This window comes from Colletotrichum destructivum, chromosome 5 (genome assembly GCF_034447905.1).
Source record: "Colletotrichum destructivum chromosome 5, complete sequence".
Taxonomy (NCBI): domain Eukaryota; kingdom Fungi; phylum Ascomycota; class Sordariomycetes; order Glomerellales; family Glomerellaceae; genus Colletotrichum; species Colletotrichum destructivum.
In genome coordinates this window covers 3,449,307-3,475,463 of record NC_085900.1, presented here as the reverse complement: position 1 = coordinate 3,475,463, position 26,157 = coordinate 3,449,307, and the positions used below count along the sequence as shown (strand labels likewise).

Sequence of the window (26,157 nt, the reverse complement as noted above, 5' to 3'; positions counted from 1 at the left end):
GGGGCGATGGGGGTGGACGGTGACCCGCGCGGCGGGACGGATGGTCGGTTCATGGGTTTCGTGCCTTGGCCGAGGTGTTTTCTCCCTAGGTGTGAAAAGGAAGTGCAGGCTACAAGCAGGCAGCAGAGACAACTAGACAAATGCGTGCCGTGTGTGAGGCGAGGACCTTTCCGTACCATAAACACCATCGGTCTCTAAAGAATGCCGGCGTCGAGGTTTAACGTTTGCAGCACACTTTCCAGCCGCCGGGGGAGAGGACTGATGGTAAGTGAATCGTCCTTGGAAGACCAGCGATACTCCATAACTCGGAATCGGGGATCTCCATGGCTTCCATCCCATCCAGACGGCGATGTGAGGCCGGGCCAGTTATGCGGAATAATGTTATAAATAGGCAGTGTACAGATACAGAGTACGTGTACGACTAAGTAGCTAGTGACCTTGCTCCTATGCGTCGTTCCTATAGTGGCGTATGTACCTTGTTATCATTGATGCTGAACATCGATAAAATACGCATCACTGTGATTTGTTGCTAGACGGGCCAGGGTGGGAATGGGCGGTTTTCAGTTGGGGGGGCCGTCCAAGCCTCGGTGCGCCAGGGGTAGAGAGACTACCCAACAACCATGGAGACTAGTGAGAGACACCTGGAGGTCGAGGGAGAAGACGAAGACGAATGCGAAGACGACCAATGAGAATGCTGGACTGGCCGAGAAGCGTCGCCCCGCCTGTGCCTGGAGCTCTCCGACGCCAACCTTCGCCCCCAAAATCTCTCAGTCAGAACACCACGACCGAGAGCCTTTCCGCCCTGTGTCTGCCGTGCCTGCCCGACCAAGGGTTGGATAATCTAGAGTTCGTCGAGTCGTCGGCTAAGGCGTTAGTTCAGCATGGCGCCCTCAAAGTTCGTACCGGAGCAGACGCTACTACCTCGGGGTCGACACTCAACCTCTAGGGTGATCCCTTGGGAATCTGGAAAGCGAGGAGAGGACCGGTACAAGTACTTGGGTGGGTTCCTAAGAGTTGCTCCCGAATGTACTTCTCGTCCAGACTTCTCGCAACCTGTGCTGGTGTCGTTGTTCAGTAGGCATTCAACAGAGAGATACTGTACTTACTAGGTAGGACCCAAGGCGCAGCACCTCTTCGTGCCATCATCTTGCTGACTCCCCCCTGTCTGTCTCGAGTCTCAAGCCAACATCCCGCGGCCGCCCCCTCATTGGACAACTGTGACTCTCTCGAGAATGAGCAACGGGGGGGGGGGGGGGGGGGGGGGGGGGTCTTTACTGCCAGTACCTAATATCACCGTGCATGGAGCCGGTCTTATCGCTCCCTGTAACAGTCCGGTTGGAGACCTGCAGCTTTTCCAATGCGACTTTGCGGTCCTCGGAGGTGAGGTGGGTGACAAACCGTCTCGCGGACTAAGACTCGGATGGGCAAAGGTAAGCTTCATCGTTATCTCCTGCAGAGTCGATACCACTAATGACCGCAGCAAATTTTGCTCGCCATCCTGCATTTCCCATCAACACCCACCGACAGCGGTATGCAGCTTGAAGTCATCATCACTGCAGGCTCGATGCGCTGTGTCCTCCCGGCACTCAAATGGGATTCGCCCCCTCTGCTGAACCACCTCGTCGAATAGTCTTCCCCCTCCCCCATCCAACTTTAACATCAACTCTCACCTCCCTCCTCGGACAGACTCTCGCCTCCAAATGTTGCCTGCCTCTCCAAAACCCTGCACCATCACTCGATGCCGCCCTTCAAACCCTCTCCTCAACCCAAAGATGCACTCGACCCCTCATCAGTGGAGACTAGGTTGGCCTCCAAGAGCTCGGTGAATGGCACGCTGCGCTGAACTCTCGTAGACGCGGCGACATGGGGGACGGCCTCCTGGGCCGCTGAAGTGTCATTTCGTCAGAGAGTTGCAGAAGTATCGGTACTTTGACCTCTTCCTACCAAAACTCCTCTCATATCTACAGTAGCGCAGTCAGATGTTACGTGCACCTCGAAATGCGATTACACGCCGGCTCCCTCTGGAGCTTGCTGCTGCTGAATGTCGGCCTTCAGAATGAAGTTCATCGAGACATTGCCGTTGCCTTTCCTCACGGCGCCTTGATGAGATGGGTGGGAAAGTGCGGTCCCTTGGCCGTTCCTTGCCCACTTCATCTTGGCCACAAACGGAAGTAGACAAACAAAAACAAAGCGTCGCGACCTTAGAATTCCCATGCATCTCCAGCTGGCGGAGTCAGGACCCCCGGCATGATTCGCGGCCGGTGCCCTACTGGCTAGGATCTCCCTGTACTACAATCGCGTTCTCGAGGCCTAACAAAAGTTTACGACACACTGATGGCCAGGGCTGCAGATGAGGTACTGGTCTGTCTCTCCAATCGTCGTCAAGCATCTCGGCCACACTCTCCTACTCCCACTCAATCGAGTACTTCTTTTGGCATCGGTTCCCTGCGCTCAACGCCGGTATGGTTGGGTCGAGCGGACGGACCTGTGCACCATGAGCTTTCCCATGCTTGCCACGGTGGAAGACGCATGAGGAGGTGTGGCTCCTGCTTGTGTGGCTACCTTTCCTCCAAGGTCATCATCCATGCAGCAGCACGACTTCTTGAGTCGCGGAGGGGGCGTCGGGCCAATCACGAAACCTGCGCAGAGCCAGCGGCTGGCGACGATGGAAGACCCTGGAGGAGTTGACTGCGACCCAGTCCTTCATGCCACAGTAATGTCGCTGCTCGTGCCTGTTTGTTCACGGGACCAGGACGTCCAGGGATCTTCCAGCGATACCTGCGCGGTCGAAACAGGCCCAGCTGCTCTTCCGTGACCTTGGCTCCCAGCCGCCGTCGCAAAGGGGCGAGCACGGAGGCAAAATGCTAGACTCATCATTGTGGCTGTGATATCGGCGACGGGTCCTTGTGTGGCGTGCCGCTGTGGTTGCGCATGGACGCTCTCACAATCCGAACAAATGCAAATACAATTCTTAGTGCAGCAGGCTTGTTGTCGCGGGAGCTTGATCGCTTCAACGAGTCACAAATCTGGAGCTGCTGGAAAGATGATAAGAGACGTGGGATTCTTGAGGGGAAGACCCCAAAAGTGGAAAGTCTTTATGGCCCGTGCATTTATCATCGCAGTTAAGTACGTACCTGTTATTCCAACTTCGAAATCGACGAGCCTTCTTACGATGTTTACAATGTCCTACTCTCGGATTTTCTAGCTGATAAACGAAGTTTTTCTTTCTTTTTTTCGGTTTTTTTCTTTCTTTCCCACACACGTTTTAGGTGCACCTGAAGGCAGTTTGCGTGGATATTGCTCTTCCGTACTTGCGGCAGACTGCGTGCTTTCTCCCCAAACAGCCCATGTAAGCGTATTTGAATGTCGCCATGGTCGCTGCGGAGGGAAACGGCGCTTGTCCCAACCAAAGGTCCACCTGACTCTCTCCAATCAGAGCAGACCTTGATTGCCCCATGACGTTTCTCTGCCGAACACCCAGCCCCATTGCTCACCACCTAGGTACCAACCAAAGCCACTCGCAGGAACCACTTCCCCGTCACCTTCCAGCCATCCTTACGCTAGACATCGAACCTCGGCCATCGACAACCCCAACTCGAGCATCAACGACGTCGAAATCGGCTGCTTTGTTCGAACCTTTCCAATCCCACCTTCTCACCAAATACCATCAACCCCTTACGAAACTTTGTTCGCGATGAGGTTTGCCACTGCCGTCATCGCCTTCCTCTCCGCTGGCCTCGCGCCGGTCGGCGCCAGTGTCCTGGTCCAGAGAGATCAGTCCGTTATCGTCAACGATGACCTCAAGGTCCCTGGCGACTCGCCTTTGGAGCTTTGCCCCAAGTCCCACGACGACGACATCGTAAAGATCGAGAGCGTCGACCTCTCTCCGAACCCCCCTCAGGCGTATGTTTTGCTCCCGCCAGTCTACCGTCGATGTCGACGCATGTTCACGGCACCGTGAAGCAAACAGATGAGCTGACGTACTGTTGTAGTGGCAAGGAGCTTGTCATTAAGGCTTCGGGAACTGTAAAGCAGCCCATTGAGAAGGGCGCCTACGTCCTGCTGCAGGTCAAGTACGGTCTCATCCGTCTTATCAGCACCAAGGCGGACCTTTGCGAGCAAATCGAGAACGTCGACCTCGAGTGCCCCATCGAGAAGGGTGTCCTGAGCATCACCAAGTCTGTCGAGCTTCCCGCCGAGATTCCTTCTGTAAGTTGGCGCTCTTTGGCTTCTATGTGGCAAACGACTGATTCTTTTCTTAGGGCAAGTATTCTGTCTTTGCCGATGTCTACACCGCCGAGGACGTTCCCATCACCTGCTTGACGGCCCAGGTTGTCTTCTCCCGCAGCAACAAGAAGAGCTTCTTCAGCTTGGACCTTTAAGTAATTACGGGCATTACGATGGTTTACGATAATGGACATGGGTCATAGTTGCACGTAGCGATTCATCCAGATTGTTGGTGGGATTCGCATCATCTCATAGCACGGCTTTAGCATGTGGACTTTGGAATACTGCGCTTCATTTTACTTCCCCTGAGATGGTTTTGTTCCGGCGTCTCTTTATGGTCGAGTGCTAGCTTTGCGTAGGAGTATCGGCTTGATGATGCGTACGTACATAGGGAAGCGGTGCTAGACATGTAGCTCGCGATTTATTTCAAGACGGGTCGGGCCGGCATCGTCCATCCATAACCTAGACTTACTACCAGCGATACCATCCTCGTGCCAGTCGTCTCTCTACCGCCCCGGCATGCGTATAACAACACGTCTACTCGCCAAACAACCGACGTACTCTGCGGAGAACGCTGTCCTTCTCGGGGTCGTACGGGTGATCCTTGCTCGGAATCTCGAGTACCGTCGGGAAAGCAGCCGTATAGGTATCGACACGATGTCTTATGCGGTCGGCAATCTGTCCTCCAGTCAACATGCATCCCGATGTAGGTTTCCTTCTCTCGCGGCCGTGACTGACGTGCTGGTTGATAAGGACGATGCCGATATCCTTTCTTGTCGTGAACGACTCGAAGGCGGATTCGATCGCAGAGGTTTCGGTCTTGTTGTCCACCACTAAGAAGTTCTTCTCCTGGTCGGCACCCGTGCTGACGTGCTGTACAACTGTCAGTCATCTTAAACCGAAGCCGAATCGTCCCTCACGCGGAGGTGCGCACCCCAATGCCGGCGAGGAGGAGGCCGGTAACCGAGTCCTGGTCTGTTGTCAGCGAACGCACTGGCTTCGTGCATCGTCATTGGAAGAGAAACTCACCTCGTCGCCAATGACGGCGAGGAACTGGCGGTCCTTCATGTCTGCTTGCGAAGCCATCCTGAGTGACTCGTGCGGTTGTTGGAGAGCTTGCGAAGCCCAGGAGGTCGGCGAACGGGATTGACGTACTGAGGTGCCTTGATTACCGCAGCCTAGCGCTCCACTCCAGCACCTCGCGCCTGTGGCTGGATTGGTTGTTAGCGCTCTGGCGCCGAGCTACCGCCTGCTGCAACCAAGCTGCTAACAGGTACGAATGCTGGGACGGCGTGAGACCCCACCTGCGGAACCTGCTGTACTTGTCGTAAGGCAGGTACGTATCTTCGAGGTCCATGCACACATTGATGGGATCCGTACCTATCTATCACTCCAGGTAGGTTTCGTGAACGCTCAATTGAGCGTAAAAAGACTGGTTTTTTCTGACGAATAATTGGATTCTGGTTGTTTTAAGTAGCTTAGAGAAGGGTTTTTTCTTATTCCTCCTGCTGAACCAGCTTCTCACTGCAAAATGTTTCGTTGTAGCAGAGTGACACCTTGTCTCGCATCTTGTCAAATTTAGCATGATGGAAAATCTGTGTAATGGATGCTCAGCAAGAGACACGCTATTAATTTGTAACTTCTTACTTTCGCACTAGACAGTGATCATAAGGTGATGATGATTCTAGGGTGTTTTCAGTCCGCGAGTCTTCTTAACCCACCGTCAGGTATCGTTGTCTGTATTGCCAAACTTGATGGTCTAACGCACTTACTTACCTTGAGCAGTCGTGTTTGACGTGTAGTAATCTAAAAGAGTCATGCTTGGGCCTGAATCCGAGGGTAGGTTTTGAATAGCTACTCATCCTCACAATTCTATAGGCGCAGAACATGTAGAGATATTGGAGATGCTGAGAAGGAGTCACATCTTCTGTGTCTAGCAGGCTGACGATCAAGTAGAGACAAGTTCCTAGTCAGACTGCCACATTCAACTGACTGAGATAGGGGTTATCATTTGAAGACCAACACAAAGGAATTTGAAATTTACCAAACGTTTCCCATGTCTCGGATAATCAAAAGGACAGGAGGCTTGAACATGGAACAATAGTAGATAGTGCTTTATCTGCCGGCAGGCTACATTCAGAGCCTGCCAATCTCAGCAACAGCCTTTCCATCTGCCCTCTTGCACAGGTATTGACGAAGCAGGGGATGAAACCATCGTGATTTCCTTTACATCCACTAGTTATGGCCCTTCACAGCGATGTACAAACTTGTTAAGTAATATCTTGATCTTGCTGCGCATCTCTTGTGTCGTGGGTCGCATTCTTGAGCTATCATAGTGCTGGAGGAAGTGGCAAGACTGGTATTCGGGAAGCACACAGCTGCTGCTGTCTGCCTCCAATGAGATGTACGTCAGGTTTTGTTTATAAGTTCCAATTCAATGGACATACTATTTAGGTATAAGCGGCATGCTGTTTTATCTTCCAAATAAGCAGCCAGGCTTCCAGGGGTTCAAAGGAAAGAACGAAAGACCCACAAGGAAGTGGGTGTCAAAGCGGAGATGACGCTAGCCGCATTCGACCTCAACAGGCTACAGCTCGCCCTGTTCTGGACGGAATCTCCAAAATCAATAGTCGCCCCAGTTTCTTTGTAAACAATTTCGCCCAGCAACGACAACGACCACCTCGACCACGGCCGACTCAACATCCATCTCGGACCTACCGACGATCGCCCTGACGCCGTCACGGCCTTCCCAGTTTCATCTGCCCGACACGACGTCGATGAGAAGAGTCGCAAATTGACAAGATGCCGCGTCTCGTGCGAAAGAAGCCGCTCTCTGAGCGCCTGAGAGCCATACTCAATCCGATGGACTTTTTGCTCTGGCTGTCGGAAGAACTCGAGACGAGAGACTGGGATTCGAAGGCTCTGGGCACTCAACTTGGACTTGGCTTCAATTTCGCCTTCCTTCTTGCCAGGGCTAACTGCGTGGCGACGGAGGCAGATGATGATGTGTTCAGCGATGGAAATTCTGGCAACATCATCACATTCATCGTAAGTGGAAGCCAGCATGCTGTTTGCGATTCGCCAGACTGACACATTCTTTCAGGTGCGGCCACTCGTTTGGATCCTTGGTATCCTCTCCTTCGTCAATGCCTTTTACGCCATGACGCGAACGAGACAGTACCGATTGTTCCAGGTCAACGTCGAAGACAAACCTCACACCCCTTCCGCCCAACGAGTCAAGGCCAGGTCCGACCCGGCTGCCTCGTCCCCTCTGCGACTGTTGAACAGTCTTCTAGTGCCCGAGACGGCCGAGTCGCGGGCTCATCCCGATAGGACACACGACGTGTGGGAGCTGAGCATCTGGGACCCCCTTCCGGTTTCCCTGCAACTGTTCTGTCTGTTCAGCCCCGGTCACGTCCTCGTCTACATGATGTTCCTGCCGTTGATTCCCTTGGACCCTCGGCCCAGCGTTACCATCTTTAACTGCGTCATCCTGCAGCTCATTCTCACCGCCCAGTTGACGCTAGTCCAGACCCGCTACGCCCAGCAGATCAAGGATACGGCCATCATCCACAAGGAGGTGCTTCACGAGTATGATACAAAGTTTGTACGCCCGCGCCTTCACCCAGTTGTTCGCGATGTTGGTACGCAGTGCTCCCCTGAGGAGGCCGAGGATGAAGAGTCCTTCGTCGAGCTGGGGACCCCTACAACCGTCATCAAGAAGGAGTTCGTCGTTACGCCCAACCCCCATGTGAAGCAGGAGGAGCCAGCCTACACTCCTCCAATCAGCAGCTTCGCGTCTCGTCTTTTTACGCCGACCTCGGGCCGGAGATCCGAGTCCTTTACCCCCGTACCCAGCACTCGATCAATTCGTCAGAGTCTTCCTCCTGCTCCGGCCTATCAGTCTGCTTCAACCTCGACCAGCAACGCCGCGGCGAGTACGGGATCGACGAACTTTGGCGGTAGCCTGGGTGTGTTTAGCCATGCGAACTCGCCGCTCAAGAAGACGACTAGCCTTAATGAGATGAACCAAGGCTTCATGTCCCCCCGGAACTCGAGGGAGATGGCCGCCCTCGAACAGCGCCGTGGTGGCAGCCCACTCAAGCAAACGGAGACTAGGAGATCTACCGGTTCAGACGCGCTGGACATCACAAGTGCACCCAACTACAACCCCTTTGCTAGCGCAAAGAGGAACAGAGCTGTGCAACAGCAGGAACGATACCCCTCAAGATTGTCTGGTTTTCGCTAGGAATAGGGCAAAATGCATAGCATCATTGGGTGGGGTGAAATTGCTATGGCGAACTTTTGCTTGTTAACCCAAGGTTCTTTACAACAGCATATGATGGCGTTAGGCTGATTTAGGCGGATGGTCAACTCTGGGCAGGCGTTTTTCTTTGTCGCCGCAATAAGACAAAGCTCAAACAGCGTTCTTTTCACAATTGGTTTTAACCTGGCCCACGTGACCAGTGAGTGATGTGCTTTTGCATTGGGGTGTTCTTAAACTCTGGTCTTCGTCTTCTCTTCTGGGCTATTCACTTCTTCATCCAGACGCAGGCCATTGAGCATGCAAAGGCAGTCATCTGCTCTAACGTCTGACGGAAGGTTGGTTAACAAGGATATACGTGATGAAAATCAGTTGAAACAAAGCAATGTTGTCAAATGAGAATTGTAATCACTATGATGATATTCGTCTCTGGTTGGAGCACTATTCATACCATAACAAACGAGCCTAATGCTTTCGTCTTCGTTGTCCGTTTCATCCCTTCCTCCCTAGTCATAGTGCGCACTCTGAATCCGGACTCCGTCAATCAGAAGCTATGTGTTGCATTTTACTTCAAAAACAGGTTGTTAAACCCAATTTCGCCAAAGCCTTGTGATCTTCAAATGAACAACGTCTTGAGCATTGACCTTCCCCGGCTCTTGCACCTGCCCTCATCAATGCAATGCTTGGCCTTATTCTACAAACTCGCTCAGCCTGAAAAGCCCATCCTCCTCATACTCGACGAATGTTTGTGTGAGGTATTTGACCTTCCTGACAGTCTTCGCTTTGTTGTCCCACCACTGATGCGACTTCCGTACGACCCTGTCCATGCCCTCGAAACACTCCATCATGAGAGTTTCGAGTTGCCGGGTGAACTGCTCCATGCAATCCGAGATATAAATTGGCTCCCCGACGCCAAGATCAACGGGTTTCCTCGCCCCCAAAACTGTTGACCTCGCATGCTCGTCTGATATTCTGCGCAGCTTGCATCTTGTATTTGGTGCGTCGAAGTAGGACTCAAAACAAGTGTCGAGGGACGGATCGCCGACAACCACAGATAACGCCTCCAGTTTGGGAAAGTAGAACAGCAAGACCCAGGCCACTAGGTTGATGTACTCTCTTTCGCCCGAGATGGCGAGATGACGTGTTTCCTGGAGGATTGGTTCGAGATCGTCCTCGCTCGAGATGTCTTCCAGTGCGGCAGGGCCCGTGTTCTGGCAGAAGAGGGTATCAAGTTCCGGCCGGAAGGGGCGGAAGGGCACAGGGCATCCAGCTGTGGTATAGGCCGACCCTGAAGACGCAAAGTTGATGCCACTCAGTCGGGTATTCTGCACAAACTGGCGGGCCTCGCGACAAACGTGCATGATAACCGGGAAGGCGGTATAGACCACCAAGGAGTGCGGTGCGTCGCCCGTGGGTTGCGCTATGCAGACTTCTGGCTCACTCTCGGGAAGGGAGAAGGCCCAAATCAACGCCCGGATCTCAGGAGGCAAGTCTCTAAAGGTATGAAATGTCATTGTGAGTGCGAAAAGAGTGAGTCCGGATAGAGTAGCTCGCAGAAGGGAAAGAAGAGCGACCTCGGTGGAGTAATGGGGGAGGGAAGGATGGAAGAAAATAAATGTACCGGCGTGGTCAAAATCAGGAGAAGTTGAGAAGTCGCTCAGCACTGCGTAAACTCAGGCGATTGCCTGGCCAAAGTGAGAGGGTCAGGGGTTGATTGACAGAAGTACCTCATTGAGTCGTTCCGCTTGAGTGAGATTGGCCGTTCAGACCTATCGTCCCTTCCTCAGCAAGGATGTCCCTTTCCTGTCAACAACCTGTCATTCGCAATCTCTCCCATGGCCGCGCGGGATCCCTGGAAACGAGTCCGCGAGCTTTTCTGGTATCGAGTTTTGTTTGTTTATTTTCTACCTACCTTACGCCATACGTAGCATTCCTATCTCCTTGTGTCCTTCATTCGGACAATGTCAACCCGTTCCGCTCCAGCCTCCGACCAACACTCCGAAGCCCCGTCATTTCGTATCGAACCCAAACGATCTGGACAGCGAACATTCGAGGAATTTGGTCGGAAAGCGACGCTGAGCTCTCGCTTGAAGGCTGTGTTACCAAGCCGCCGCGCTGAGAAGGGCGGCACCTATCGTAATCAGGGGTACTAGGAGGCCGCTGGGAAAGACCGTTCCAGATCAGGTCACTCTCCTACCAGCCCTCCTCGAATTGGTCGAGGCTCTGACCGCATCACGCGCTGGAACACGGCAGAGGAGGTTTCCAGTTCTCGAAGGGATCGATCTTCTGAACATCGCCCTCGCCGGCGGAGGGCCAAGACCATTGCTCACATCCCGAATACTAGGGCTTCGAGCGGAGAGAGGACTCTAGAAGAGCGACGCTTGGTCCAGCTAGAAAGGAGAACTCTGAAGGAGAGTGGCGACTACCTTGGCGTCACCGGAATCAACCCAAGCACCGGAGAGCTGGACGTTTTGACTCCCTCGACAACTAGTTTCAGCTCCGCATCCTGGGCTCTTGAACCAAAGCTGGAATCACGCCAAAAGACGCTGCCGATAAATGATCGCAGAGGGGCCATCGTGCTGACGGAAGAGGTGACGCAAAAGCTCCAGCAACAAGAGGAACGGCGGTTCGCACAGAAAGATCGAGAAAAGGAGGCCATACGACAAGCCCAGCGCAACGTTCGGTGGCGGCGCAATCGGCAGCACTGGTCGTCTGCAAAAGAACCGGTTCTGAGCCCAATTGCCCAGTCAATCAAGAGCGTTTCCACCCGCGGTAAGTTGTTATTTGGGTTTCTCATCAAGACAACTTGACAGGGTCTTGTTTGAACAATTGCCCACACCTATCATATTGTGGTCTAGATCCGGTTACCCGTCACGTTGAAAAGGTCGTTGCTGATGGGTGTGCTAGAGTCGGAAGACAAAGACGGAGACTGGAGTTTCCCGCAACCGCAGGAAATGTATCATTCCCATCGACCGGCAATGGGTCACACAGATCCCAGGTCCCACTTGTCAAGGCATCTGATCTCGGAGGATGACGGTGCGGATTCTTCTGACACGATAGTTCGAACACCTCAACGGAGGCGATCCTCCTTCGCCGCCCCTGGAATTAGAGAGCTCATGGGGAGTGGTACCGCTTTCGGTGATGAGAGAGATTTAGCCTTGGGACAGGTTCCGGTTGGCGCTGCGAGCCCTGCACAGGGTGTAAGTGCGGGAAGCCCGCAAGTCCAAATCACGCCTCCCACACTCATTGCCAAGCAGAAGACCAAGGGAGACCAAGTAATGGAGAAAGTATTGCCGCCTCTTCCCAAAGGTCCTCAAAAGGCGGTTTCTTTTTTAGGCCAGCGATGGCTCGAGGAGACAGAGCCGGGAGGCCGGCCAGCACTCCGGGCCGTTTCCACCCCGATGAATTGCGTCGTGACGGACCGGCGAAAACACAACATCAGGGAGTTCTCAAGAATTCCCTGTCCAACCCCGGGCAAAGTTCCTTCCTACCCTTTGAGAGCAATATCAATCAATTCCAGGTCGATTCAAAAAGACCGCTTGAGCGTTCATATCCTAACAGAAACGTACCAAACACGACTCCCAGCCCCTCAGTCATTAGAAACAGACCATTCTCGATTCATCAAACAGAAGCAGCAAGCCCGTCAGGAGTCCGAGGTCCTCACTTCCAACAAAGTTTCAAAGGACCGGTCACTAGGGATAGGCTCCCGATTCGTGGTAGAGCAGCAGCGGGATCTCAACAACCAGGAGGCAACCGAGATTTGTGGCCTAGGAGCTCCAGTGACCATATCCCCATCCGAGTCATGGTCGACATTCCAGAGGGCTTCGGAGGCTCTGAAGACGTGGAACGAAGGGTCAATGGCCAGAACCCCCCCCAAGGGGCCGATGAGCGCCAGCTTGCAGGTGACGGCAGAGTTTTCGAACCTGGCAAGCAAGCCTTCTGTGGACCAGCTAGTGACCCAAGACACGATGGAGACGAACGAGGAACCGACCTGCCTTGTAGATCAAGAAGGAATAGAGGGACCGGCGGTAAGGTCTGCTATCATACCCACCATCACCACTACTGGCTTCGACCAAGGTCATTTTCGATTGAGCCCATGTCAAAGTCAACCAGGGAGGAAAGCCAGCGAAAACTGGAGCATGTTGCAGAATCGACACAGCAGTCGGCGATGCGACGGACAAATGTCGACTTCGACAGAAGAGATATCGATGGAATCAACACGTCTGCTGGCCAACGTCAAACGGCGGACCGAGACGTTGGTGCCAAAAGGCAAGCTTGCGGCGGCAGCTCAGAACGGTCAAAAGGCTGCGATCCAAACGGAGGCCAGGAAGTCCTTTGTCGAGAGTTCGCCCGGCAGCGAAATCGAAGAGGAGCAGACGGAGAACAGTGTCACGTCACCCACGTCCACGTCTACATCACCCCTAACCGTTCGGGAAGAAGCTGTCCAGCGGGATCAAAGCAAGGCAGCTTCATTGAGGGCGGCGCGGGCCGCAGCGGTCTACTCGGGCAGCAAGATGGCGGAAACTCAGAAAAGGTGTCTTGGGGCGAGCAAAGATTCCCGAGCACTGCCTCTCAGTCTAAGAAAGCCTCGTGCCGATCACGTTCCGTTTAGGAGGTTGAGGAGCAGCTTCAACTGGATGGTGAGACGTTCGGACAAGAGCCGACAGAAGTCGAACAGCAGAAGCACGGACAGCCCGGAGACCAGCAACAGCGACCAGAGCAGCTCTCGCCCAGTCTCTGTCAGAACAGGGAGCAGTGCCGACCCTCAGACTATCCGCACACAGCAGAGCAGAGAGTGGCCAGCGACCAGTCAGGTCACGTCGTCGAAGCCTGGCTGCAGCACGTCAAGCACGCTGGTGGACAAGGGCTCCGAAGGCGGCGACATCGAAGGTCGTTTGAGAAGTGAGACGATCCATAAGCGGTTGCTAAAATGCGCCACCGACGGCAAGCAGATGGCGGGGATCTGGGCCCGGTGGTACTGGAGTCTGATCTCGCCATGCTTTGATCCGACATCGCCAGTGAGAAAGCGACTTGACGGCAACGAGTCAACATGGAGGGATTTCGGATTGTTCCTATTCACGGTGAGCAGCGGTTTCATATCATTGGCGGTGGCGGTCCGGACGGCGCAGGGGATCGCACTGGTGATGCGGACAGCGCATGGTGTGCTGGGGGGGCTGATTGCGATTCTCGGTTCCTGACAGCCGGTGGTGACGAAAAAGGGAGGTTGTGAAGGGAAGCTTGGCGTCGGAGCCCGACCAACGGCCGATCGGCGCGCTGTGGAATGTACCTACGTTCTACTCCGTACGCATACTCTGTACGGACAAACTACCACTCTTTACGGTACCTAACCTACCTATCGACTATTCTGTAGGGGAGGGAAGTCAAGGACCGGGTGAGGTTGGTGAGGCGGCGCTCTGTGGGTCGCCGTATATCGGCTGGGTAGGGGGAAAGGCAGTGTTTGATAAGGGGGGCAGGCCGAAAGCGCAGTGTTGAGTGTCCAATGATGCGAGTTCAACGGGCGCTGTTTGAGCATTAGGGTGGGGGGCAGTAGCTCGGTCGACGAGTATGCCGAGTGCTGATTGCTGAGAGTGCTGAGATGGGTTCGTCGGTTGGTTCAATATCAATATACCGGTATAGTTGGTTGATATGGCTATTCCTTGATCGTTCACAGTTGCATGGCTGAGCGGGCGCCGGTGGGTGCTGGGTGCTGGGTGTATGGCCTTTGTTTGTGTGTGTGCAGCGAGCGTACATGTAGTACATGACTAAGTCGGCTTCTTAAGGGTTCCTGACCCGAGCTCCTTGATGTTTATCATGCCGTTCTGCAGCGTCATGATGGAGTAATCTCCCAGTTGTCTGTCAGTAGCATCAAGGGCATGGCATGTACCCTGTTTCCCGAGTCGGCTTAATGCACCAAAAAAAAAAAATTTAATTTAAAAAAAAAAGTTGAGGACCAGGAGGTTTGGGCAAGCGAAAGCCCCCGACGGAGAGTTGGTTTGCTGCAATGCAGCAGCAGTAGCAGCATCGACTTCGGCATCGCACCGCGTCGATCACGTACATGAGGAGAAGAACGAGACGAGCGCCGACCAGCCGGTCGTCAGCCACCAGTGTGTTATTGTGTAGCAGTAGCAGCAGCGGCGGCGGCAGCGGTGTCGGCAGCCAGCAAGGGCATATTAATAGAGGACAACAGAAAGAAGAAAATTGGGAAAAGAAGAGCATTTCCTCCCTAAACGGCAATCAACGGAACAGAACGGGGCGAGTGGCAGGAGGTACAAAGCTAGACACATCGGAACTCAAACGACTTGCTGTTTTGGGCTGCGCTGAGCCCGCTGGAGCCCATATTACTCGCCAGATTGCGGGCTCTCTGCGTCTCACATGCGGGCCGTGTAGTTGAGCGTTGTGGATTTTTAAATAAACGATTTTTCATTATTATTTTCTCGGGACATTCAAGGCACGCATGGTACGGTGCGGTATGGTACGGTACCTACGATGTAGTACGGTACCTACGATGTAGTACAATAGTGTCAATATGAACAAGAGCCACATACTCGGTCACGAAGCACACAATAAACAAAACAAAAAAGACCCGAAGATAACGTCCCTCCGTTTGGCCCGCAGGCACAGTAGAGCAGAATCGTCAGATTTCATGGCACGATTTGGAAGGTTCTCACGGCTCTCGACTGGGTGCGAAGCGGGACCCCCGGGCCAGGGCACCTTGCGGCAGCGGGCCAATCCGCGGGCCTCATTTGCAAATCAGGGCGCTGTACCCCGCGTTCCGGCGACCGGACCCGCCTCTGGCTGGAGCTGGCGCCTCCGATGATCGGAATGCAGTCCCTTTCGTCCCAAAGCTTCACTGTTGTGATGGTTTTCTTTTGTTTCTAGGTACAGAGTACCTTGTACGCAAATACTTGCCGACTGCGGGCACTTTTGCAGAGGGGGGAGGGGGAGGGGGAGGGGCGTGCCGTCGTATGTAGGTATGTATCCTGTTGTCAGTTGATTCAGTTTCCCAACTCTAAGACGAAGGCCTCCCGGTCCGGCAGATACATATTGAGCTGCTCTTCCCCCACACACCCTGCCACCGCCGTCCCTCCGACTCAGGATTTTTCTCTCACTCTCTTCCCTTTTCTCCCTTTTTACTTTACGCCTCTTCTCACGAACTCTACCTCTCCGTCCCGCGCATCCATCCACAAAAACAAACACTAGAGAAGGAGCTTGGGAGCCCATCGCATCAAACGGCACATCCCCCTGCTTGCGAGGACGGCTGATTTTGCTTTCCCGTCTTTTTTCTCTTCTTTCGAGTCACACACGCACGCATACATACACAATGCCAGTTGCCGAAGGTAACCCGCAGACTCTCTACGACAAGGTCCTCCAGGCCCACGTCGTAGATGAGAAGCTGGACGGCACTATTCTGCTGTACATTGGTAAGCTGGAGCCTGTCTCCATGGTGACAAACGCACAATCAATCGATCAGATCACTGACGGTGGTTTGGAAATGCAGACAGGCATCTCGTTCACGAGGTCACTTCTCCTGTATGTTGTCGCCTCTTTTCCTCCAGGTTTCTCCCTTCTTCAGCTGGCTCTCCGATTCGGATGACGTCGGTTGGCCGAACCCCACCATCGCACAGCTCGGCTAACAAAGGACCTGCAGCAAGCCTTCGAGGGTCTAAAGAACGCTGGCCGCAAAGTCCGTCGCCCGGACTGCACTCTTGCGACCACCGATCACGTAAGTTGATTGCATCACGCGATGCGATGCGATGCGACGACCCTCTTGCCAGTCCCAATCGCTAACCCGCATCCCCCCAGAATGTCCCCACATCGTCGCGGAAAGGTATGAAGGACATCGGCTCTTTCATCGCCGAAGACGACTCCCGAATCCAGTGCATGACCCTTGAGGAGAACGTTAAGGACTTTGGCCTCACCTACTTCGGCCTTGGCGACAAGCGACAGGGTATCGTCCACGTCATCGGCCCTGAACAGGGCTTCACTCTGCCCGGCACCACCGTCGTGTGCGGTGACAGCCATACCTCGACCCACGGCGCCTTCGGTGCCCTGGCCTTCGGCATCGGCACCAGTGAGGTCGAGCACGTCCTGGCCACCCAGTGCTTGATCACCAAGAGGAGCAAGAACATGCGGATACAGGTCGACGGCGAGCTGGCCCCCGGCGTCAGCTCTAAGGACGTCGTCCTGCACGCCATTGGCAAGATCGGCACCGCCGGCGGCACCGGCGCCGTCATCGAGTTCTGCGGCTCCGTCATCCGCAGCCTCAGCATGGAGGCCCGCATGTCTATCTGCAACATGTCCATCGAGGGTGGCGCGAGAGCCGGTATGGTCGCCCCCGACGACATTACCTTCGAGTACCTCAAGAACCGTCCCCTGGCCCCCAAGTACAACTCGGACGAGTGGCACCGCGCCGTCAAGTACTGGAAGTCTTTGCAGTCCGACGCCGACGCCAAGTACGACATCGACGTCTTCATCGACGGCAAGGACATCATTCCCACCGTCACCTGGGGCACCAGTCCCGAGGACGTCATCCCCATTACCGGCCGCGTCCCCGACCCCGAGACTTTCTCTACTGAGAACAAGAAGGCCGCCGGCCGCAGAATGCTCGAGTACATGGGCCTAACCCCCGGAACCCCTATGGAAGATATCGTCGTCGACAAGGTCTTCATCGGCTCCTGCACAAATTCCCGCATCGAGGACCTGCGCGCCGCCGCCCACGTCGTCAAGGGCAAGAAGATCGCTGCCAACATCAAGCGCGCCATGGTCGTACCTGGCTCCGGTCTCGTCAAGACCCAGGCCGAGAAGGAAGGTCTTGACAAGATCTTTGAGAGCGCGGGCTTTGAGTGGCGCGAGGCCGGCTGCAGTATGTGCTTGGGCATGAACCCCGATATCCTTGCCGCCAAGGAGAGATGCGCTTCCACCAGCAACCGAAACTTCGAGGGCCGCCAGGGTGCCGGATCCCGCACCCACCTCATGTCCCCTGTCATGGCTGCCGCCGCCGCCATCGTCGGCAAGCTCGCTGATGTCCGAAAGCTTGCGGGATACAAGGCCAGCCCCCACATTGAGGCCGCCATCACCCCCGACAGCGAGCCCCACGTCGACGAGCGCGTGCAGGAGAGCGACTCGGAGAAGGAAGCCATCGCCGACCAGCCCCAGGACAACGAGCCCCACACCAACACCTCCGTCTCGGCCGGTACCTCTGCCGGGCTCCCCAAGTTCACCAACCTCAAGGGCATCGCCGCCCCGCTGGAGATGTCTAATGTCGACACCGACGCCATCATCCCCAAGCAGTTCCTGAAGACCATCAAGCGCACTGGCCTCGGCAAGGCCCTCTTCTACGCCCTGCGCTTTAACGAGGACGGTTCCGAGAACACTAACTTCGTCCTGAACAAGGAGCCCTACCGCAGCGCCAAGATCCTTGTCGTCACCGGCCCCAACTTTGGTTGCGGATCCTCGAGAGAGCACGCCCCTTGGGCCCTTAACGACTTTGGCATCCGTTGTGTCATTGCGCCCTCGTACGCTGACATCTTCTTCAACAACACGTTCAAGAACGGCATGCTGCCCATCATTATCTCAGACAAGGAGAAGCTCGAGAGAATCGCCGCCGTGGCGCGCTCCGGCAACGAGGTCGAGATCGACCTGCCCAACCAGCTCATCAAGGACTCGGACGGCAATACCCTCTCCAGCTTCGATGTCGAGGAATTCCGGAAGCACTGCCTCATCAACGGCCTCGACGACATCGGCCTGACCATGCAGCAGAACGACAAGATCGCCGACTACGAGCGCCGCATGTCCCAGCTCACCCCCTGGCTCGACGGCACCGGCTACCTCAAGAGAGACCCCAAAACGGGCCGTCTCCTTGCCAAGGCCGTCCCTGTCCCCAAGACGAACCGGGGCGAGACCAAGACGGAACCCCTCGAGTGGTGAAAACTCGATGCAACAAAACGGGGGGCTGGCTTTGAATTGATATTACAAAGGAGTTATCATCATGTGACGTGTCTACGATGCGGATTTTCTGGGTTTTACGGGCTTTCTCTTTTTTGGGCGTGTTCATCGTCCAAGGCATACGTGTGTCCTCCACCCATGCCGGCAGCGATTTGGGGAAACTTAAATAAAGATCAAGGAAGGGGTGGGCAGGGTAATTGGTACAAAAAGGCGGCTTTTCCCACACATCACAAAGCTTTGCCCGGGAAAAAAGTTTTACGAAGTTTTTTTTTCCCGAGATTAAATGCGTAGTAGCCACAAACAAAGCTTCTTTTTTATTTTTTCGCGAGACTTTTCTGTCTTAGAATCTTCTTCTCGCATCCATGATGTGTGCTTTCGTTTCTCGTGAGCAAATACGAAGGTTTTTTTTTGTCTCTTCCCTTTTTTTCCTTCATGTGAGACCGCGATACGTACATGCGGCAATGGGACTCAAAAGTCTGTCTCCGCCTCCCTCAAAATGCCGACGTGGACCACGAACCCGGAGTCGATCCTCAACCCCTCGGGCAGCAGGGCGTCAGGGACGCGCCAGACGCGGAAGTCGCGGTGGAAGGCTCTAGCCCATTCCTCAAAGACGTCGGGGCTGCGAAGCTGCTGCGCCACGATGCAGACGCACGGCTCGGACCGGTCCGCGTCGGAAGAGGGGGAGGAGGAGGAGGAGAAAGCGGAGGAGTGATGGTCCTGCAGAAGGGCGTTGTTGTTGGCGGAGTCGCGGGCCTCGGCCCGGTCCTCGCGCTCCCGGAGGCGGAGACGGGCGAGGTCGGCGGTGGCAGAGACGAGGGGCGCAACGAGGGCCTCGTTGTAGATGCAGTCGCAGCAGACGATGGCGTCGAAGCTGCGAATCGTGGGGGATCCCGTCAGAGAGGGGTCCGGGGTGTCGAGCTCCCAGTCGAGTGATTGGAAGGCGATGACGCCGGGGGTGGACGAGGAGGAGGGGGAGGAGGAGGAAGCGCCACCGCCGGTCTTTTTACGACGGGAGGACGATTTTGATGAAGAGGAGGAGGAGGGCAGAGGATTCGCCTCGAGGTTCTGATGGATCATTCGCGACACGTAGGGCTGGTCGGTGAGGACGTAGCGGGCGACGCGTGGGGCGAGGAGGAGGGCCGTCAGCGGGGAGATGCCGCAGCCCAGTTCAAGGACGGCTGAGGTCGGGCGGAAGATGGGAGAGAAGGGGGAGGAGGGGGAGGAGAGGTAGGTGGCGAAGAGGGGGGTGATTTTCCAGAGGACTGTTTGCGGGGGTGTTAGTCTGGATGGGGTAGTGTGTGATGGTGAGTTCAGAGGTAAGTAGGGTGATCACGAAGCCGAAAATGATGTGGTGTAAGTGATGTCAGTGACGGGGCGGAGGGAGACTCACCGGCCCCGGTCGTGCCGCCTGCGCGCGTCGACGAGAGAACCGTGGGGGACTGGTGAATGGTGAAGTCTCGCCCGGCCAAGGTCAGGGAGAGTTCCGTAGCCTTGGGGTCGATGAAGCCCAGGTTCGAGGAGGGGATCTCGTGTGAGAAGAGGAAGAACGTCTCTTGTCAGGGAGGCCATATGAGTTTCTGTTCTGATTGCTGGAATGAGGAGGGGGTGGGCTGCTTACCCTCTTCTGGGTCGAGGATTTCCTCTTCGAGGGTTGAGATGAGGGCTTTTACGGCCATTGCGAGTAGTTGATTCGAGTCCCGGGGGACCTAAATAAAGAGCGGAGGGACTAATAGAGGGCTTCTTATAAGTCCGTTTGATCGAGTTCGGTGGAGAGACTATTCATTCAGGGGGGGACGGGGGGGGGGGGGGGGGGGGGGGGGGGGGGGAGGATATGATGGAGGTGTGAGAGGTTGCGAGCGAGTTGTTGGAGTGGTGGGTGTGGGGGTTGCACTAACAATTTTTCGCCGTTGGAGACCCGGAGTCAATTCCGACGACATGTCTTGCTGGTGATCTTCAACTTTTCCAACTTTTCCAACTTTGTGAGTCTGCTATTCTCACTTTCGGTCCTGGTCTAACTATACATGGAGTCTCGAGAAAACAAAATGATGTTTCCTCATAACCCACAACGCGTCACGTCAACGACCTAGAAAAGGGTGTCAATGCTCTCCTCGTTCTAATGACAAACTTGAGCAGCAATTACTGTCTGCTACAACACCTTGACAATCAACCTGAAGTTTAAGCCTACGAATCATCAGTTAGCCCATTTCTACTTCGGGTCCAAGTCTCACTTCTGGCAGCTGCCACGGGAAACAGGTTCCAGTGGATCATCACCAAACAAAGACTCAAAGCGAACGCCTGGCCCTCCATGAGAACGAATGTCGTTGCTGATTTTTGGCAGCCTGACGTGTCTAGCAGCTACTTTCAGTTGCCGATTGGTGTCCACGTTGGGCAGCGTTTGTACTTCCTTTGGTCATGACGACCATGCATAACACCCTTGCCAGCTGCCTTGAAGGCGGTCCCAAAGACTGTTTTGTAGCGGAACCTAGGTCTTCGTTTGCTCTTACAGCCAAGGTCCTTCCTGGTACCTACCTTTTTTCACCACCGTTTGTCCACAGCTCTGCCTGGCCCTGTCCGTTGCCATGCTGCCTACCGTAGCAAGATATGGATGGTGATTATGGGAGAAAGGACAGAGTTTATATATTTCTTGGGCCTTTCCCTCTACTCAAAATCTTTCTGGAGTCACCTACCTCGTTTCACATTCTCCTCATCGATTCTGATTTGCATCTCTCGTCACACTTTCCTGAGTTCTACCATACCTGTCACAACCATGGCACCTGCGCACTCCAAGACTCAGGCTCCCGGCTTGGGCAACCGGAACCTTCTCGACAAGATTGACAAGTTGAGAGAGCTTGGAATCTCCAAGCAGGTCGCTCTTCCACAGGTAGGCACATTTTCTTTGGCTGAGTGTGTGTATGATGTCGTTTGCTGACACCGGGCTTCTAGCTTGTCGTTGTGGGCGACCAGTCTTCTGGCAAATCCAGTGTTGAATCGCTCACGGGATACTACTTCCCGCGTTCAGTCGGGCTTTGTACCCGTCATGCCACCGAGATCGTCTGCCGCCGAGAAAACACCTCCAGCATCGTCGTCAACATCCAGCCCTTCGATGCTACCTTTGAGAGAGCCGAGAGAGCGAAGGCGTTCCGTCGTGAGATCCAGAGCTTGAAGGGTGAAGAGTTTGCGAATGCACTGAAGGAAGTAGGTCTACATTATATTTTGTTCACTGCCTACCTTTCTGATTGCGAAGCATAGCTCGCTTCAATTGCTAAACATCTGCATGTATAACATTCACTGACAACATGTAAAGGCTGCCGACGTGATGGGATTGAAGATCTCCACTGATGATACCTCCGAGGGAGATGCCTTCAGCAAAGACGTTCTGCGTGTTGAGATATGCGGTCCTGATGAGGAACACTTGACCATCATCGATGTGCCTGGTAAGTCTACTCGTGCATTGGGAATTTGGGGTAGTTGCTGACTACTCTATTGCACAGGCATCTTTGAGAATGCTCAAGATGGTAGGTGAACTCTGTAGCAAGCTGTAAATGTGAATGCTGACCCGCCGTCATAGGGGTTTCGACCGCCAGAGATGTTGCCTTGGTCAAGTCAATGATCAAGGACTACATCAAGGAATCCAGAACCATGTAAGTGACTTTGATATTCGAGAATCCACAATGACTGACCCAACTTGCGCAGCATACTTGCCGTCATTCCCTGCAACGTGGATGTTGCAACCCAGACCATCCTCACCTACGCAGCCGAAGCAGACCCCGAAGGAAAACGAACCCTCGGCGTCCTCACGAAGCCGGACCTCGTCAGCGAGAACGCCACACGCGAGGCGGCGATGGATCTGATAAGAGGCAAGAGACGGGACATCCAGCTTGGGTACTATGTTGTCAAGAATCGCGGCGCCGACGACACGTCCTCAAGCAAGGAGGAGAGAGATTTTCAGGAGAAGCTCTTCTTCGGCGAGGACCCTTGGTCCAAGCTCGATAAGTTGCGTTTGGGGATCCCGGCCCTCCGCAACCGCTTGCGGGAGCTTCTCATGGACCGGACCGAGAGCGAGTTTCCCAAAGTACGTCGCGAGATCAACGAGCGCTTTGCTGAAGCCAGGAGCAAACTCGAAACCCTCGGACAGCCCCGGAGCACTGCCGATGAGCAGAGAGCGTACTTGGGGAAGATTGTGAGTCGGTACACCCAGCTCAGAGACTTCAGCCTCAATGCCTATTACACAGGCGTTCCTCTCTTTGAGAACAACCCCAAATATCGCCTGGCGGCCCTGATCCGCGAGATGAACTCGGCGTTTTCCGCAATGTTTTTCAAGAGCGCGCACACTCGCACCTTCGATGAATTGGACAATGACGAAAAAGTCAAGACCAGAAGCGACGAGGTCGCAAGCGAGCCTGAGTCCGAGAATGAGAGTTTTGGCAGAGACGACCTGTACAATGTCACCTTTACGATGCCAGAGGACGAGTTTGGCGAGCTGGACGTAGTCTTATCAGAGCCCTGCATGTGTGCCGCTCCTCAGACCAGCGGAATAATGGAACATCTGAAGCAATTGTACCTTGCATCTCGTGGCTTTGAGATGGGCACCGTAGGATTGTCCCCCTATTCAGATGCATGGCTGGTGATTTACAAGCTGACCGACTTTCAGTTCAACAACCACATGCTCCCCACAGCCTTCAAGGAGCAGTCGAAGAAGTGGGAGTCTATCACCCTGGCCCATGTCAGCAATGTCATCCTTGTGGTCCACCATTTCATCTTTGGGGTGGTCAAGGAGGCCTCCGGCGATCATCAGGTTCTTGATGCGCTTTGGTCCTCGATCGTCGAAGACCTTGTCAAGCGATACCAAATGGCTATGCAGCAGGCGAAGTTACTCGTTCACGTGGAGCGGGAGGGACGTTCCATCACGTAAAATCCGGCTTTCGACAGAGTGCTGAGCAGAGTTAAGGCGAAGAGGTCTGCCAAAAAGTTCAAGGATCTCAAGGTCACATTCTAAGATTACGACGGTCTCGATTACGTCAAGTACAGCGACTTGGAGAGAGAGCCGACTGATGTGGAGGGAGTGAGTGAGACGTGCAACATCATCCATGACGTCTTGCACAGCTACTACGACATTGCCAGTGCTCGGTTCTCGGACATGATCTGCACCCAGGTCATTGACTACTTCCTCATCGATGCCGAGAACAGCCCTCTCAATGTTCTGTCTTCGAACCTCATCTACAAGATGACGGCTGAGCAGCTGGATATGGTGGCAGGCGAGGATGCTGTAACCAAGGTCACACGCGAGATGCTGAAGAGCGACATCAAGCTCTTCGAGCAAGGCAGGAAGGTTCTTCGCACTTGATTTTTGCAATGAAGCAAAGTTGCGATGAAACACAGAGGGTTGATGTGTGTTTTCCAAGCAACGCTTGATGCGAGGTCGTCTCTAACAAGTATGTCGAGACAGAACAAGTTCAGTCATAGTCTGCAGATAGTGTTGTGACATTGAAGCTTTTCGTCCTTGATCGCAGATCTGTATTAGTGAGGTGGCCTGTTGCGTTGCTTTGATATTCCACTTGGTACGGTGGTATTGTTACATACGACCATACCCATTGGAAAACTCGGGATCCCGTCCGCTCTCCCATAGATAAGCCAATGAGGGCTGGATTAGTAGTTGGGTCGGTGACGACCAGCGAATACCTGGTGTTGTATGTTTTTTAGGTCCGTTTTTGCCATCGTAAAAACGGACCTGTGGACCTACAACTCTCTGTAATGCTGCGCCTGTGGGGCCGGCGCCCGGGAGGCTGCCGCGCCTGTCATTGTGGGAACCATTATGATGGAATGACACATAGGGGCTTACCAATGCCCAAATGGAAAGATGATATATATCGCACAAGGGATCAAGCGGCCTCCTTCTCCTGTTTTCTTTTCCAGAATAAGCTTTGCTTGGGGATGTTTACAAGGAGGAGGATACTTTAAGTGACATGATCGGAAGGAAACGCCAACCTTGCTATCCGTTACCCTAGAGTGATGCCATCATTTTGAATGCTCTGTCCTTACCGGTCGTTTCTGCCATAGTAAGGCGTGTGTACCTGCTGTCTAAACAAGGCGGAAAGCCCATGCCTTTTGTAAGTCACACAGGCGGATCGTTGTAGGTTCCATGCTCTTGCCAGCTAGAAGAGCTTTGACATCAAGTTGTGTCTTCTTTACATGAATGCTGCCCTGCCACAACTGGGTTCTCGTAGGACTTGCGCTTGCTCATGTGAGAGCAGACATAATCCAGGTGCGCCTGCGAAAATAGGAACATTGCGAACTACACCCCAGAGCCTTCCGTGTTGATGCACTCTTGCTTTCGCTGTTAGGGAAGCTGCAGGTATAGATAATACTTCTGAGCTGGTGCTTAGCCCGTGTTCTGTCCCTGACATCTTCGTCTTCCCACTTCAATGCCATCATCTCCCAACGTCCATCTTCTTCTCCTCCAGCCTCTTCATCATTGGAAATCCATCTCGTTGTTCACCTCCATCGTCCGTCGTCCGTCGTCCATCGTCCATCCTTTTCTCTTCCAGCTTCTCCTCCTGCATTGGAGTTCGATCTCGTCTTTCACCTCCATCGTCGGGATGAACGTCATCCAGCCAGACCATCGTATTACCTTTCGGTTTCTTTGGCATGCGGTTCACTCAAGGTCTTTCGGCCGTTTGTTTGTACCCCCCCCATTTGCATTCTTTGCTGCCAGTCTCAACATCTAACCTCATGCTGCCTCGACTCCGAACACACTGAAGGCTTCCTCGTATAATGTTGTCTACTAATGACCGGGCCAGGTAAGGTTCCTAACATGTGCAGTCTTCCCATCTGCCACTCTTGGTGAAGCCGAGCTAATTCTGACTCTTTAGACCCGATGCTCATTCACAAATAAGCCATTCCCGACGGCCATCCTTGACAGCCTTCGTTGGACCATGTTGAGTCGAGGTCTTCCCAGCCAAGCGCTCCCACGCAATGGTATTACCAACAGCATTGATCCCGCGATCATGGTGTCTCGACGGAGACACAAACGGCCCCATGGAATAGGACACCAGTCCCGACCTCAGACCTTTTTAGGTTTTATCATCATTGGCCATAGGATATCCTATCCTCTCTAGGTGAGGACCCCCAGTGATGACTACCCCACGGGGTGTTACGACTTTTTCCGAGTTTCGACAATGAGGAATGTATCTCGTCTGAGGGGAGATGTAGCCCACTTAGCCTTTTCTAACCCTATGGGATAGCATACCGGTCCCGACCTCAGACCTTTTCAGGTGTATCGTCATCGGCCATAGGATACCATTGCCCTGCGGGGTGTTGCGACTTTTTCCGAGTTTCGATAACGAGGAAAGTATCTCGTCTGAGGTGAGACGTAGCCCACTTGGACTCTGGCCAACCCTTACATGCGGGATAGATGATGCTCTAGCATGAGCCCTGCCGCTGTGTTGTGGGCGTCATCAAACTCGATTCGCAACTGCACTACGTGCAAGGAACATGACAGCTGACGACTTGCTGCTGGGAAGCTATTTCCATACACTCGTACAATATTACCGGCTTTCTGGTGTGTTGATGGGCCAGGTGGTTAAAAGCGGGAAGTAGAAAGACATTAGGAAATACTTGTTTGTAAGGAAAAGCTCCGAGGCCGGGACAGAGTAAAAAAAGGCCACAGCACTAAATATACCTTTGAAGTTCTCGTTGCCGTATTGCTTTTGGGTTGACGCTTT

General features: G+C 54.0%; 8 protein-coding genes across 8 annotated transcripts; 5 read left to right on the top strand and 3 right to left on the bottom strand.

Annotated features, from left to right (window-relative positions):
- The first annotated feature begins 3,103 nt into the window (after window positions 1–3,103).
- Window positions 3,104–4,384, top strand: CDEST_08587 (Putative sterol transport protein NPC2). Its single transcript, XM_062924746.1, has 4 exons — window positions 3,104–3,412; window positions 3,502–3,903; window positions 3,993–4,209; window positions 4,263–4,384. Exons 1-4 carry the CDS (start codon window positions 3,372–3,374, stop codon window positions 4,380–4,382), a joined length of 780 nt encoding a protein of 259 aa, XP_062780797.1. The 5' UTR covers window positions 3,104–3,371; the 3' UTR covers window positions 4,383–4,384.
- A 220-nt stretch (window positions 4,385–4,604) lies between these two features.
- On the bottom strand, window positions 4,605–5,389 carry CDEST_08586 (Putative ATPase, V1 complex, subunit F). The gene is made up of 4 exons (XM_062924745.1): window positions 5,257–5,389; window positions 5,162–5,197; window positions 4,966–5,100; window positions 4,605–4,905 (listed from the first exon to the last, which is right to left on the bottom strand). Exons 1-4 carry the CDS (start codon window positions 5,311–5,313, stop codon window positions 4,765–4,767), a joined length of 369 nt encoding a protein of 122 aa, XP_062780796.1. The 5' UTR covers window positions 5,314–5,389; the 3' UTR covers window positions 4,605–4,764.
- Window positions 5,390–6,869: 1,480 nt separating this feature from the next.
- CDEST_08585 (uncharacterized protein) lies at window positions 6,870–8,870 on the top strand. The gene is made up of 2 exons (XM_062924744.1): window positions 6,870–7,275; window positions 7,331–8,870. The coding sequence occupies exons 1-2, from the start codon at window positions 7,030–7,032 to the stop codon at window positions 8,474–8,476; spliced, it is 1,392 nt and encodes a 463-aa protein (XP_062780795.1). The 5' UTR covers window positions 6,870–7,029; the 3' UTR covers window positions 8,477–8,870.
- A 310-nt stretch (window positions 8,871–9,180) lies between these two features.
- On the bottom strand, window positions 9,181–10,005 carry CDEST_08584 (Putative 2EXR domain-containing protein; the record flags this gene model as incomplete). The annotated part of the gene is made up of 1 exon (XM_062924743.1): window positions 9,181–10,005. The coding sequence occupies one exon, from the start codon at window positions 10,003–10,005 to the stop codon at window positions 9,181–9,183; it is 825 nt and encodes a 274-aa protein (XP_062780794.1).
- Window positions 10,006–10,452: 447 nt separating this feature from the next.
- On the top strand, window positions 10,453–13,689 carry CDEST_08583 (uncharacterized protein; the record flags this gene model as incomplete). Its single annotated transcript, XM_062924742.1, has 3 exons — window positions 10,453–10,587; window positions 10,648–11,263; window positions 11,399–13,689. 3 exons carry the CDS (start codon window positions 10,453–10,455, stop codon window positions 13,687–13,689), a joined length of 3,042 nt encoding a protein of 1,013 aa, XP_062780793.1.
- Window positions 13,690–15,436: 1,747 nt separating this feature from the next.
- CDEST_08582 (Putative aconitase A/isopropylmalate dehydratase small subunit, swivel domain-containing protein) lies at window positions 15,437–18,766 on the top strand. The gene is made up of 4 exons (XM_062924741.1): window positions 15,437–15,912; window positions 15,990–16,021; window positions 16,140–16,214; window positions 16,295–18,766. The coding sequence occupies exons 1-4, from the start codon at window positions 15,813–15,815 to the stop codon at window positions 18,416–18,418; spliced, it is 2,331 nt and encodes a 776-aa protein (XP_062780792.1). The 5' UTR covers window positions 15,437–15,812; the 3' UTR covers window positions 18,419–18,766.
- Window positions 18,767–18,868: 102 nt separating this feature from the next.
- On the bottom strand, window positions 18,869–20,211 carry CDEST_08581 (Putative lysine methyltransferase, S-adenosyl-L-methionine-dependent methyltransferase superfamily). The gene is made up of 3 exons (XM_062924740.1): window positions 20,055–20,211; window positions 19,827–19,988; window positions 18,869–19,698 (listed from the first exon to the last, which is right to left on the bottom strand). The coding sequence occupies exons 1-3, from the start codon at window positions 20,110–20,112 to the stop codon at window positions 18,905–18,907; spliced, it is 1,014 nt and encodes a 337-aa protein (XP_062780791.1). The 5' UTR covers window positions 20,113–20,211; the 3' UTR covers window positions 18,869–18,904.
- A 992-nt stretch (window positions 20,212–21,203) lies between these two features.
- CDEST_08580 (Putative dynamin stalk domain, GTPase effector domain-containing protein) lies at window positions 21,204–23,780 on the top strand (the record flags this gene model as incomplete). Its single annotated transcript, XM_062924739.1, has 7 exons — window positions 21,204–21,317; window positions 21,380–21,631; window positions 21,741–21,870; window positions 21,928–21,951; window positions 22,005–22,077; window positions 22,130–23,334; window positions 23,434–23,780. 7 exons carry the CDS (start codon window positions 21,204–21,206, stop codon window positions 23,778–23,780), a joined length of 2,145 nt encoding a protein of 714 aa, XP_062780790.1.
- Window positions 23,781–26,157: the final 2,377 nt, after the last annotated feature.

Excerpts from the sequence above, each read along its gene's own strand:
- CDEST_08582 (XM_062924741.1), top strand. The coding sequence starts at position 15,813 with ATGCCAGTTGCCGAAGGTAACCCGCAGACTCTCTACGACAAGGTCCTC. Across the intron at positions 15,913-15,989 it reads CACTATTCTGCTGTACATTG|ACAGGCATCTCGTTCACGAG; the intron begins GTAAGCTGGAGC and ends TTGGAAATGCAG. Across the intron at positions 16,022-16,139 it reads TTCACGAGGTCACTTCTCCT|CAAGCCTTCGAGGGTCTAAA; the intron begins GTATGTTGTCGC and ends AAGGACCTGCAG.
- CDEST_08586 (XM_062924745.1), bottom strand. The coding sequence starts at position 5,313 with ATGGCTTCGCAAGCAGACATGAAGGACCGCCAGTTCCTCGCCGTCATT. Across the intron at positions 5,198-5,256 it reads TCGCCGTCATTGGCGACGAG|GACTCGGTTACCGGCCTCCT; the intron begins GTGAGTTTCTCT and ends ACAACAGACCAG. Across the intron at positions 4,906-4,965 it reads TCGTCCTTATCAACCAGCAC|ATTGCCGACCGCATAAGACA; the intron begins GTCAGTCACGGC and ends ACTGGAGGACAG.
- CDEST_08585 (XM_062924744.1), top strand. The coding sequence starts at position 7,030 with ATGCCGCGTCTCGTGCGAAAGAAGCCGCTCTCTGAGCGCCTGAGAGCC. Across the intron at positions 7,276-7,330 it reads GCAACATCATCACATTCATC|GTGCGGCCACTCGTTTGGAT; the intron begins GTAAGTGGAAGC and ends ACATTCTTTCAG.
- CDEST_08587 (XM_062924746.1), top strand. The coding sequence starts at position 3,372 with ATGGTCGCTGCGGAGGGAAACGGCGCTTGTCCCAACCAAAG. Across the intron at positions 3,413-3,501 it reads GGCGCTTGTCCCAACCAAAG|GTACCAACCAAAGCCACTCG; the intron begins GTCCACCTGACT and ends CTCACCACCTAG. Across the intron at positions 3,904-3,992 it reads TCTCCGAACCCCCCTCAGGC|TGGCAAGGAGCTTGTCATTA; the intron begins GTATGTTTTGCT and ends GTACTGTTGTAG.
- CDEST_08581 (XM_062924740.1), bottom strand. The coding sequence starts at position 20,112 with ATGGCCGTAAAAGCCCTCATCTCAACCCTCGAAGAGGAAATCCTCGAC. Across the intron at positions 19,989-20,054 it reads AATCCTCGACCCAGAAGAGG|AGACGTTCTTCCTCTTCTCA; the intron begins GTAAGCAGCCCA and ends CTCCCTGACAAG. Across the intron at positions 19,699-19,826 it reads AGGCGGCACGACCGGGGCCG|TCCTCTGGAAAATCACCCCC; the intron begins GTGAGTCTCCCT and ends CCCCGCAAACAG.